The following is a 12,918-nucleotide window of genomic DNA, read 5'->3' on the forward strand; positions in this document are numbered from 1 at the left end:
AGTATGAGCTGTATAGTCCCGTGTAGCTCAGTTGGTAGAGCATGGTGTTTGCAACGCCAGGGTTGTGGGTTCGATTCCCACGGGGGACCAGCACGGAGAGAAAAAATGTATGAAATGTATGCATTCACTACTGTAAGTCGCTCTGGATAAGAGCGTCTGCTAAATGACTAAAATGTAAATGTAAAAAAATGAGCTGGCCAGTATGAGTTAACCAGTATGAGTTAACCAGTATGAGCTGGCCAGTATGAGTTAACCAGTATGAGCTGGCCAGTATACTGCTCAATTTGGTAGTTATGTCATTTTGAAAGCAAATGAATATAACAGTTAACTCATACTGGCCAACTCAATTCAGTATATTAAAAAAATATATATATATATATATATATATATCCACAAAATGGCCAACATGACTATAAACCCAAATAAAAACCATTTAGATTCTCCAACACTATCCAGCTTGTGTATTCTAACCCAGTTTGGTTTCTATAACACTGTACAAAGCCATCGGCCATTTTCCACAGCCAAGTTCAGAAGGCCTGAGGCTCAACCACAGGCAAATCAAATCACCGGAAAAAATGGAAAAGAGGAGAGATACTGTGTCTGGAGAACAGTCTGTCTTCACACAGTTATATCATAGTTGCACACACAATAGCACAGGTTTTACTCAGACAGGAGACAAGTTAGCCCACCACAGAATGCACAGACAAGGGGATGCAGACAGTAGACACTCAGAATCACATCCGCCCATGGGACAGGCCCAGGGCGGATGCTGCCCCACCTCTACCTGGTAACAAGCTGCCACTGGATGCAGAGGAAAAGACAGCAGGAGTACTGTATCACGATCAACATACATGTATACGTCTGTCCATCCAGTATGTATTATGCCTCTGACAGAGGAAACAGCTGTACAGGTCACACAAACACATACTGTAGATGCTTGAGCATGCACACACACACACCTAAGCAGACACCAATTGGCAGGTAAGTACAGACAGTACAATAATGACATCCCACACTCAAACACACACATGATGAAAGCGTCAGAGGGACTCTGAAGATGTACAGTACAGAGCCCACATGCATCAGTAGTGATGAGAACATGAATAAGTCATCATGGCAACATTAGAGGTGTGGTTTAACACACAGGTTAACATACTGACTGGATAGTGTGAGTGTCTGACAGACCCAGTCCAATAGGTGTGTAGTACAGTAGAGAACACAGGTTAGGAATGTGTCTGAGCCCAGTCACCCCGGAGCCTTGAGGTGCAGACCAGGCAGGCAGGGGACTCCCAGGATGAGATGCTGATTGGTTGTCTTGGACACTACGGTTATGTTGCTACGGGAGCAGGAAAGTTCTGAATAGCAGACTACAGCAGTGAGTGTTGTGTAGTTCGCAAACATACACTGTGACCAAGTGGACTTTACTGCAGTACTCAGATAAAGACAGAGGGAATAGCATACAGCTGTAAGACTACTGCAAGGAGAGGACGTGTTAGTTGTGAGCAAAATACTGCTTGCTGCAAGCATAATAGAAGCATAAAAACATATTGCTTCTATAATAGGCACATTAACTTGCTGGCACAGAGGTCTGGGAAGAAATACGTTTTCCGTAAGCAGCTGGAGTGTTCACTCCGTTAGTTGAGGATTATAAGCATCGGTGTAGACTAGAAGCATTAATGTAGAGCTGAGGTGATTATTACCACATTCAATCAGCATTATAACTTATAACTAGCTTTCACACCAACAATAGGGAGTCAGAGAATCTAGGAGAGTTACCATCAATGTTACCACTGGCAACTCATCAAATAATTTACAAGTTGTAGGGGATATGCACTTTAAGAATAGGTAAGAAATAACTTTCTCTCTAAGGGATGTGTGTCTGTACCCCCCTCCCTATACCGTGTGTGGCCTGGGCTGTGTACTGTACTTACCCCATTCCACTCCACGCTCATACTCACTTCCTCACCCCCGTCCGGGCCGCTCTCGTACTTAACCGTGGTGTCGGAGGTCAGACTCTCACGGCTCCGCTGCTTCTCCCGCGCCTCCGGCTCGCTCAGAACATCCGCCACACGCTGCTTGTGCACTGTGTCCAGACCCTGGCCACATGGACAGGAGACACACACATTAACAAACACATTATGAACCAAATAAACACATACAAAGATAAAGACAGCAAAATTAAAAAATCTGGAGCATTTTCATGAGCCATCTACAGTGATCAACATCATGTGTTGGATGTTGATATGGATTTGTTTACAATAGTTGAAAGGCAGGACCTGCTAATATTTCAGTTAAGCTGCTGGACCAATGATACTCCAACAGTGCGTTCACCTTGACTTTCATATCACCCTGGCCTGGCAAATATTATTCAAGCATGTGAATGTCAGAAGAGGAAAGTGGTCACACCTGTTTTCTGGAGCGCTTTGCTGCCTCCTCCAGTGTCTCTGCCGCCTCAAATTTACCCTGCCGCCTGTAGAGGGCACCCAGATTCTTCAGGGTGGTGGTTACTGTGGGGCTGGGGGCAGACATTATAAACACATCATGAACTAATGATGTAATCACATAGAGAACAGTCCATGAGTTTCCAGACTCAACACAGACCTGTCTACTTTACAGGCCTTGTACCAGCCACCATACTCTCCGAACAGGGAGCCGGCCTGCTGCTTTCCCTGGAGAAGAGAAGAACCGCCACATCCATCAGTTGTCATGATTTAAGGACTTCAAACGCTAATGACAAACATCCAACCCTATTCATGGGTTGCACGTTTGTGAGCATTCTACTCAATGCATCGTCATTGGGCGATGATTATTTGCTCTAAAGTGCATTACTGTGGCTTGACATTTCAAAAGAAGAAGTGACAATGACATTTCTAAAGAAGATAAATAATTAGTAGGAAAACCCTTTGTCATCATTTTGATGTTGACAGATTGACTGTAGATGCAGTATAACATTAGCTAGTTAGCTAAGATAGAGACTACCTAACATTAGCATTGCTAGCTATTATCTTTTACAAACTTTGCTAGCTAATGACAACATTGGCATCTGTCTAAAAGTACATTTGCCAACATGATGATAAAGTTGTTTCCTACTAAATATGTGCCTACTTTATCCATGTCATCGTATTCCCAAGCCCCTAGATTATAATTTAGACGACACAGTCATTCGCCCCGGTTCAAATTCATTAGCCCTCTTTCTACTTTTGAGCATCAATATGGCTGCAGCATCTGAATAACATTGATAACAATGGCAACGTCGCGACCGAGGTGCAACACATGAATAGCAAAACTGTTGGTCACAAAGAAATTGCCTAAATATTCCAGCTAATTTTGGACAAATTATATGGAACCGTGAAATGAGATCAAGAGTAAATTAAACGATCTGAGACATGTTAATGTAACCTAATATACATAAGTGCTTAAAGAGAGAGGTGGGAAATTGAGAGATTACAGTTCATCACAATTTCGTGAGCAGTCTAAATTGATGACCCTTTCATACCGTGACTGAAACACTTTTCCCTGTCAGTTGTGAAAGTTCAACCACAACAGTCAGTAGTGACACATGCCACGGCCCTTAGTGAAAGTGGACCCTCTATCATCCCTCTCACATAAACACACTCTCTCTCACCTTGCTCTGTTCCTCTCTCTCCTCAGCATGCATCCAAATGGGTTTGTTCTCATCTGCAGAGCCAGAGACCAAAAACAACAATCAGACAAATGCAGGTCCAAAAACATATTGACAGACATTCAGGCGGTCTGGTCTGGCTCAAAGTATTAGAACATTCAACTGAAAGGTCACTGTTGTTTTCAGAAGCGCATTTCCACTAAAATGATGACAGCAGCCTGAAAACAAACTTTTACATGTATTTATTATTTAACTAGGCGAGTCAGTTAAGAACAAATTCTTATTTACAATGAAGGCCTATCTCGACCAATCCGGGACGACACTGGGCCAATTGTGCACCGCCCTACGGGACTCCCAATCACAGCCGGATGTGATGCAGCCTGGATTCGAACCAGGTACTGTGTTGCATCTTGCACTGAGATGCAGTGCCTTAGACCACTGAACCACTCAGGAGCCCATCAAATGACAGATTGTGTGTGTGTGTGTCTCTCTCCGTGGGTACCAGAAATCACCACAAATATAGTAAAACAAGGAAAATTCTCGCTCGTGGAGACATTTCCCAGGTCCCCACAAGGACAAAGGCTATTTTAGGTTTAGGGGTTAGGTTTAGGGAGTTAGGTTTTAGGGAAATAGGATTTTGAATGGAAATCTATTTAATGGCCCCACAAGGATAGTAAAACATATGCTGCGTGAGAGTGTGTCTTACCGTCTACAGAGCCAAACTCCCTCTCATGTGCGCGGGTAAGGATCTCTTTGTACAGAGTTTCAGCCTGCTTGAACTTCCCCTGCTTCAGGTAACAGGACGCCTTGGAGAGGAAGAGAGAGAATGTAAGAATATGATCTTCAAAAAGCAAGAAAATCTTCTTCTCATACCTCATTAGAAAATGTGCAGTCATTTTTCAAAGCCAGTGATCTCTTAACCCCTATGTGACCCTCTCACCAGGTTGTTCTTGGTCTTAGCCACGTTGGGGTCGTCAGGGCCCAGTTTGGTCTGGTAGATCTCCAGGGCCCGCTGGTAGTAGTACTCCACCTCCTCGTACTTGCCCTGGTTCTGACACAGCAGGGCCAGGTTGTTCAGCTGCTTGGCAACGTCTGGGTGGTCCTTACCCAGAACCTGGACAGGAGGCGGCGATGGGGAGGCCATGTAAATATAAAACAGTGAGCAGTAAAAGCAATAATGGGTCAGCTTCTCAAAGTAAGGGGGCAAGAAAGGAGTTTATCACAACAAAAGGAGATGGCCAGTGTTTTCCACAAGTACATAGAGTAGCCAAATAGAACAAGTAGCCAGCCAGGCATCCTTGGGCCGTTTTTTTTTCTTTCCCCCCGGGTAAATTTATTTTTTGCAGAAGGAGCTCTATTTTGGTGGCCTCTGATACATTCAAATGCTTTAATTCCATCAAAACATTAATGCCTCGATTCCATTTATTAAATTTTTTTTTTTTTTTTTACATTTTAGTCATTTAGCATAGTTAGTGCATTCATCTTAAGATGAACGCATATCACAGGCATAGAAAGTACTATTTATTTTTTGAGGTGGCAGAACGAAGTGCTCGCGTTGGGGTGTAGGAAGGTAGGGAGGGGCAGTTCCTCTTGTGTTCCATAGGTAAACACCATGGTCTTGCAAGCTTCAAATGGAAGCCAGGGGAATGTGCAGAAGAGCGGGGTGACAGAACTCGGGAAGGTTGAAAACCAGGCCGGCTGCAGCATTCTGGATAAGTTGCAGGGGTTTGATGGCACAAGCAGGGAGCCCAGCCAACAGCAAGTTGCAGTAGTCCAGACGGGAGAGGACAAGTGCCCGTATTAGGACCTGCGCCACTTCCTGTGTGAGGTAGGGTTGTACTCTACGGATGTTGTAGAGCATGAACCTGCAGGAGCGAGTCACTGCTAGAACCGAGCCCTGTGGGACACCAGTAGTGAGAGTATGTGGCGCAGACACAGATCCTCTCCACATCCCCTTGTAGGAGGGCCCGCCAGGTAGGATGTAATCCAAGAGTGTGCAGCGCCTGAGACGCCCAGCCCTGAGAGGGTGGAGAGGAGGATCTAATGGTTCACAGTGTCGAAGGCAGCGGATAGATCTAAGAGGATGAGAACAGAAGAGAGTCAGCTTTGGCAGTGCGGAGAGCCTCCGTGACACAGAGAAGAGCAGCCTTGGTTGAGGGACCAGTCTTGAAACTTGACTGGTTAGGGTCAAGAAGATCGTTCAGAGAGATACGGAGAAAGTTGATCAGAGATGGAACGCTCAAGTGTTTTGGAAAGAAAAGAAAGGGATAGTGTATTTCAGATTCCATTTTCCATCTGAAATACAAAAGCAAAATTGTTCACCTCCCATATCGGAAAGATGTGTTGTGGCATTGTGTAGAAATACATGACTTTAACATTTTAACTACTGGAATATTATATTATCTAAGTCTATATGACCAGGACTATTTTTAAGTAAGACAACAAACCTTTAACAGTCTTCTCTTGAGATGAAAGGCTTATTTACAGTTTTAATGCAAGATATGAATTGCCACAATGTTTGTTCTTCATATTATGTACAGTACTAGGTTTGGACACCTACTCATTCAAGGACTTATTTATTTTTTACAATTTTCTACATTGTAGAATACTAGTGAAGACATAAAAACTATGAAATAACATATGGAATCATGTAGTAACCAAAAAAAATGTCAACAAATGAAAATAGTCACCCTTTGCCTTGACAGCATTGCACACTCTTAGCATTCTCTCAACCAGCTTCATGAGGTAGTCACCTGGAATGCATTTCAATTAACAGGTGTACCTTTGGGGCGGTAGGTAGCCTAGTGGTTAGAGCGTTGGGCCAGTAACCGAAAGGTTTCTGAATCGAATCACCGAGCTGACAAGGTAAAAATCTGTCGTTCTGCCTCTCCCCGGTAGGCCGTCATTGTAAATAAGAATTTGTTCTTAACTGACTTGCCGAGTTGAAGGTTAAATGTAAAAAAAATAAATGTTTTAAGTTAATTTGTGAAATGTCTTTCCTTCTTAATGCGTTTGAGCCAATCAAAAAGACCAAGTCCATATTATGGCAAGAACAGTTCAAATAATGAAAGAGAAACAACAGTCCATTACTTTAAGACATGAAGGTTAGTCAATCCGGAAAATTTCAAGAACTTTGAAAATTTCTTCAAGTGCAGTCGCAAAAACAATCAGGTGGTATGATGAAACTGGCTCTCAGGAAGACCGCCACAGGAAAGGAAGACCCAGAGTTACCTCTGCTGCAGAGGATAAGTTCATTAGAGTTACCAGCCTCAGAATGCAGCCCCCCCAAAACATTTCAGACGACATCAACAACAACTGTTCAGAGGAGACTGCGTGAAATCAGGCCTTCATGGTCGAAATGCTACAAAGAAACCACTACTTAAGGACACCAATAAGAAGAAGAGACTTGATTGGGAAAGAAACAAGAGCAATGGACATTAGAAATCTGTCCTTTGGTCTGATGAGTCCAAATGAGATGTGGTGGTGTGATGGTGCTTTGCTGGTGACACTATCAGTGATTTATTTAGAATTCAAGAAACACTTAACCATCATGCATAACACAGCATTCTGAAGCGATACGCCATCCCATCTGGTTTGCGCTTAGTGGAACTATCATTTGTTTTTCAACAGGACAAATGACCCAAAACACACCTCCAGGCTGTGTAAGGGCTATTTGACCATAGAGAGTGATGGAGTGCTGCATCAGATGACCTGACCTAAACAATCACCCAACTTCACTCCAATTGAGATGGTTTGGGATGAGTTGGACCGCAGAGTGAAAGCAAAGCAGCCAACAAGTGCTCAGCATATGTGCAACTCCTTCAAGACGGTTGGAAAAGCATTGCTCATGAAGCTGGTTGAGAGAATGCCAAGAGCGTGCAAAGCTACTTGGAAGAATATAAAATCTAAAATGTATTTTGATTTGTTTAACACTTCTTTGGTTACTACATGATTCCATGTGTTATTTCATAGTTTTGAAGTCTTCACTATTATTCTTCAATGTAGACAATAGTAAAAATAATGAAAATTTTGTTACGTTACAGCCTTATTCTAACATGGATTAAAAAAAAAAAAAAAATTAAGTTCCTCAACCTACACACACACACACCCCCATAATGCAAAAATAGGTTTAGACATTTTTGCTAATGTATTAAAAAATAAAAACAGAAATGCCTCATTTACATAAGTATTCAGACCCTTTGCTATGAAAGTCAAAATTAAGCTCAGGTGCATCCTGTTTCCATTGATCATCATTGAGATGTTTCTACAACTTGATTGGAGTCCTACTGTTGTAAATTCAATTGATTGGACATGATCTGGAAAAGCAAACACACCTGTCTATATAAGGTCCCACAGTTGACGGTGCACATCAGAGCAAAAACCAAGCCATGAGGTAGAAGGAATTGTCCGTAGAGCTTCGAGACAGGAATGTGTCGAGGCACAAATATGGGGAAGGGTACCAAAATATTTCTGCAGCATTGAAGGTCCCCAAGAACACAGTGGCCTCCGTCATTCTTAAATGGAAGAAGTTTGGAACCACCATGATTCTTCCTAGAGCGCCAGGGTTCCTCTGAGATGAACAACCATCTCTGCAGCACTCCACCAATCAGGCCTTTACGCTAGAGTGGCCAGACAGAGGCCACTCTTCAGTAAAAGGCAAATGTCAGCCCACTTGGAGTTTGCCAAAAGGAACCTAAAGGACTCTCAGACCATGAGAAACAAGATCCTCTGGTCTGATGAAACCAAGATTGAACTATTTGACCTGAATGCCAAGCGTCACGTCTGGAGTAAACCTGGCACCATCCCGTCGGTGAAGCATGGTGGTGGCAGCATCATGCTGTGGGGATGTTTTTCAGCAGCAGGGACTGGGACACTGGTCAGGATCGAGGGGAAAATGAAAGGCTCAAAGTACAGAGCGATCCTTGATGAAAACCTGCTCCAGAGCGCTCAGTATCTCAGACTGGAACAGGACAACAACCCTAAGCACACAGCCAACACAACGCAGGAATGGCTTCGGGACAAGTCTCTGAATGTCCCTGAGTGGCCCAGCCAGAGCCCGGACTTGAACCCGATCGAACATCTCTGGAGTGACTTAAATAGCTGAGCAGCAACGCTCCCCATCCAACCGGACAGAGCTTGAGGATCTGCAGAGAAGAATGGAAGAAACTCCCCAAATATAGGTGTGCCAAGCTTGTAGTGTCATACCCAAGAAGACTCAAGGCTGTAATAACTGCCAAATGTGCTTCAACAAAGTACTGAATAAAGGGTCTGAATACTTACGTAACTGTGATTGTTTGCAAATGTATTAAAATAAAATATTCTAAAAACCTGTTTTCGCTTTGTCATTATGGGGTATTGTGTGTAGATTGATGGGGGGGGGGGCTATTTAATCCATTTTAGGCTGTAACGTAACAAAATGTGAAAAGTCAAGGGGTCTGAATACTTTCCGAATGCACTGTACATTACATGGGACATGCATATTCACGAGCTTCATGCTTTCTCTCCCTCCTCCATGTAAAGGAATTTGACTGCAACCAGAGATCTTGATATAATGACAAGATACTCATGTCTCCGCCATAATAATGGGAGTCGTTGTCCCAAAAGCGGGAAGGCAGGCGACAAGCTTAGGTCCACCATAAGCCCATAGAGACGTACTGGGCTTATTTCGGATATATTTTGGTGCGATTGAAACCTCTCGCTTCGCCACTTCCTCTCTGCTGCGTTTCCCTGTCATTGCTCGCTTTGTGACCGACAGGCGCCTGTCCCATCAATAGATCGCTAGAAGATGCATATAGTTCATTTTAGCGGGAGAGAGCTCGACGGACTAGTGAATTGAAACTTTTAAATGAAAAGTTGCCTAGATCATATGAAGTGGAAAATGTAGCTGGCTGACAATGGGTCTAAGCCGGTGCTTATGGAAAACACTGGACGCCATCCCCATTACTTTGGATTGAAGAATAATCTCAGTTCTGTCCTTTATGTTTGCTGGCTAGGCTAAATATCATAAGAGAATAAGAGGGTGAAGTCAGAGCAGAGCTGGAGGAGAGGCGTGGTATCACTAATGGGTTGGGTGAGGACAGAGGATGGAGCAGAGGACTAACGCTGTCTCTGTCTGACTCAGAGACACAGAGACTGGGAGTTAGGAGTGAGAGACTCACTGCTCATTAGCAGGGAAAGAGTGCCCTTCCCTCCCTTCTATGCAGTGACTGACAGAGGCTTACTGATGAGGTAGACTAGAGTCTCTCTGATTGATGGTTTCTGTCTGAATGATCAATAGTAAGAGGTTTTCAAAGCAACCTGTGCTGCTGGATGTGTACAAATCTCACTCCCCCTCTCTCCTGTGAAGTTTCTAGGTACATTTGAAGAGTTTACTGTAAACATCATTAAAAGTATAGGATTTCAACAGGGAATACAAGACAGCAAGGTCTGGGTGATATATTGATTGAGTTTTTTTGAGGAGAGTGATGCCTTTGAACTCGAGCCAGGGTTAGTGCCTGTTACTGGGGTACTCTGTAGAGCGAGACCCTTTGTCCACCTCCTCCTCCTAGTCTTCACCCATAGGGATAAACCAATGACTCAAGCAGCTCACACAGTGGGAAAAGCAATAGCTATAAAAATAAAGAACTGCCAGGAAAATTCCTCCTGTATCAGCAAAGCTGTCTTCCTTCCTCTGTTGCGAAAGCTGGGTGGCAAATCTCTAACCTTGAGAGAGAGCTTTATCAGAGTTGAAGTGGATAATATAAATAAAATGTCTCAGCTGTCCTTAAGCTCTGTGCTCTCCAGCACAGGAGTCGACAAGTCATTCTTAGCACAGAGTGAGCATGAGGGGAAAAGGCACAGGGCGAGAGAGAGAGAACGCGAAACAGAAAGGGAGATGGATAAATAGAGACACAGCACTTTGCATCTCCAGGACTGCTGAGCTTCTCCTTTATAAAAATCCAATTTTGCACAGCCAAATATCATGAACCCCTTACAGGACTTAAACTCTCTCCAAAGTCACAGTTCCTCTGAACAACACAAAACTATAGGGAGGCTTAGGAGAGGAGGGGGTGATTACAGGGGGGAACATATACACAGAAGATAAGTAAAACATTTTTTTTAATGTTTGACAAAGAAGAAAACTTTCCAAAGAACTGAAAAGTCCATTGAAACTTGAGCAAGATTTACTTGGAGAGGAGCAGGAATCCAGATCATTCTGCAGTATTAGCACTCCATACCCACAATGCCTTGTGGTGACATATGCCCTCTGACCCACCTTCTCCCGGATCTCCAGAGCCCGCTTGCAAAGGGGCTCCGCTTCCTTGTACTTCCCCCGTTTCCCGTAGAGTACAGCCAGGTTGTTGAGTGTAGCAGCCACCTGAGACAGACAGACACACACACACACACACACACACACACACACACACAGTAATATAAAAATACCACGCTTGAGACAGCCTCAATCATCTGTGCCCGTGTGTAGTAGTGAGTGACCGCAAGACTCAACCATGGCAGCAGAGTGCAATTGATTTGGTAAGTTAGAGGTGTGACCGACCGACGAGAGGAAGACCAAACAGGGGAAACAGGAAGTGATTACTGCTCTGTAATTATATCCCAATCAGCAGGATGAATCTCCACCACGTGCACATCACTCAGCCCACCAGACCACAGAGGGGCCCACAGTGACCTTTGACTGGAGTGGTCTGGTGCCCACATGGAGGCGGAAAGGGGATAGAGAGCCTAACCTCTGCTGCTCTGAGTCTGCACTGAGGGAACTGGATGTCCAGGTAGAGTCAGAGACACAAGCCTGTTGGGGTCGACACAGTTAGTGGACCTGCCTGCCTGGCTGGTTACAGACATACTGCTGAGACACAGAGATTGATGAGAAACATCACTCACCGCTGGATGGTCCCTGCCCAGAGTCTTCTCCCTGATGGCCAGAGCGTCGTTTAGCAGGTTGGCTGCCTCTTTGTATTTATTCTGGTCCCTGAAAGAGGAGAGCGAGAAAGAGAGAGAGAAGCCATGGAGCATGTTACCGTGGTTCTCTGACAATGAGGTCAATTACCACGGTGTATTATATTGACTATAACTGATTCACACCCAATACCAACCACCCCCACAGAGCCCCTCCTCCAAGCTGACCTGTAGACCAGGGCCAGAATGTTGAGCATGGTGGCCACGTCTGGGTGGTTGTGTCCGGAGGTCTTCTCCAGGTCCTCCAGGGCCTGTTTGCAGAGGGGCACGGCCACCTCGTAGCGGCCCTGGGAGGCGTACTGGATCACCAGGTTGTGAAGGGTCCTGAGGCGGGCCGGGATCTCATAGCCTCCCTGCTGGGCTGCTGCTGCTGCTGCACTACCGTGGGGCTGCTGGACTAGAGACACACAGAGATGGGGGGCAAGGGGTTAACATAACATCAATTACTCACATGGACTATTCACTCAAACACACACTATTAATGTTGGACTGGAGAAACAGACACTGGACGTGTCCGAATACCCACACTAGCGTAGTAAATAATAAGCGAAACATGTTTTTTTTTATAGTATTGTTTCTCATTAGACGCCCACAGCTCTGTATCACCTCTGAAGGAGGGACAGTGGGCTGAAGAAGGAGTTGTCCTCTGCAGTAAGAACACTTTCCACCACACAGGAAAAGGGCCGGTACGATACCAGTATTGCGATACTCGTTAGTATCACCACAAGGAAACAAAACACAAAGTGGATTTAACTTCTTTAGGAAAACAGCCGTGATGTTGGAAACAAACATTATGTTGTCATCCAGAGTCACATTTACTTTCCAAGCTAAAATACACAATATTTTACATACAGCAGGTTTTTAAAGGACAAAAATGTTTGGTCTGCTTCGTGTTTTCATTTTTGCCATGGAAAAAATATTTGGATACTGGTATCATCCACGCCCTACAAAGGAAGTACCAGGCGTTCAGTCGACTCGCACTAGAGTGACGAATCCTATCGACATGCATGGCCAAACCAAAGATATCTACTTGAAAGTGACAGTGCAAATACAGCGCACTGCAACTACCTAAAAACATACAATCCACCTTTAGCCAGGGCCCATTGTACCAACTGCAGCACCGCACTTATAGGGACCTAAGAGCCTATCAAGGAGGTAGCAGTCAGGACAGTAGAGGAGTCTAACCCACTTCACTATAACAGTACCAGCCCAGGATCATGTCATACAGACACAGAAGGCTGTCTCAGTCAGCTCTGCTTCATGTGATAGCAGGATTAATGTGAGCGTACTCAGGATCATTTGATGATGTGTTCCTCCCCCGCACTCTGGAGAGCTTCCTGGCA

General features: G+C 44.5%; 1 protein-coding gene across 10 annotated transcripts in view; it reads right to left on the bottom strand.

The window, feature by feature from the left end:
* The window catches only part of LOC106610960 (kinesin light chain 1), a 51,314-nt gene that overhangs the window by 10,397 nt on the left and 27,999 nt on the right, over positions 1-12,918 (bottom strand). For 5 of the 10 annotated variants that reach the window (XM_014210690.2, XM_014210695.2, XM_014210693.2 and 2 more), the window contains exons 5-13: positions 11,744-11,972; positions 11,501-11,588; positions 10,878-10,979; positions 4,563-4,736; positions 4,329-4,428; positions 3,626-3,678; positions 2,602-2,669; positions 2,407-2,515; positions 1,932-2,096 (exon numbers count right to left, since the gene is read on the bottom strand). In XM_014210690.2, coding sequence (XP_014066165.2) covers positions 1,932-2,096; positions 2,407-2,515; positions 2,602-2,669; positions 3,626-3,678; positions 4,329-4,428; positions 4,563-4,736; positions 10,878-10,979; positions 11,501-11,588; positions 11,744-11,972 — 1,088 coding nt within the window. Of the gene's footprint in view, positions 1-1,931; positions 2,097-2,406; positions 2,516-2,601; positions 2,670-3,625; positions 3,679-4,328; positions 4,429-4,562; positions 4,737-10,877; positions 10,980-11,346; positions 11,409-11,500; positions 11,589-11,743; positions 11,973-12,918 lie in introns of those variants that run through there. The other 5 variants (XR_006770974.1, XM_045723514.1, XM_014210694.2 and 2 more) reach the window with 2 other exon arrangements.

The sequence above is a fragment of the Salmo salar genome, chromosome ssa09, assembly GCF_905237065.1.
Source record: "Salmo salar chromosome ssa09, Ssal_v3.1, whole genome shotgun sequence".
In the NCBI taxonomy this organism is placed as follows: Eukaryota; Metazoa; Chordata; class Actinopteri; order Salmoniformes; family Salmonidae; genus Salmo; species Salmo salar.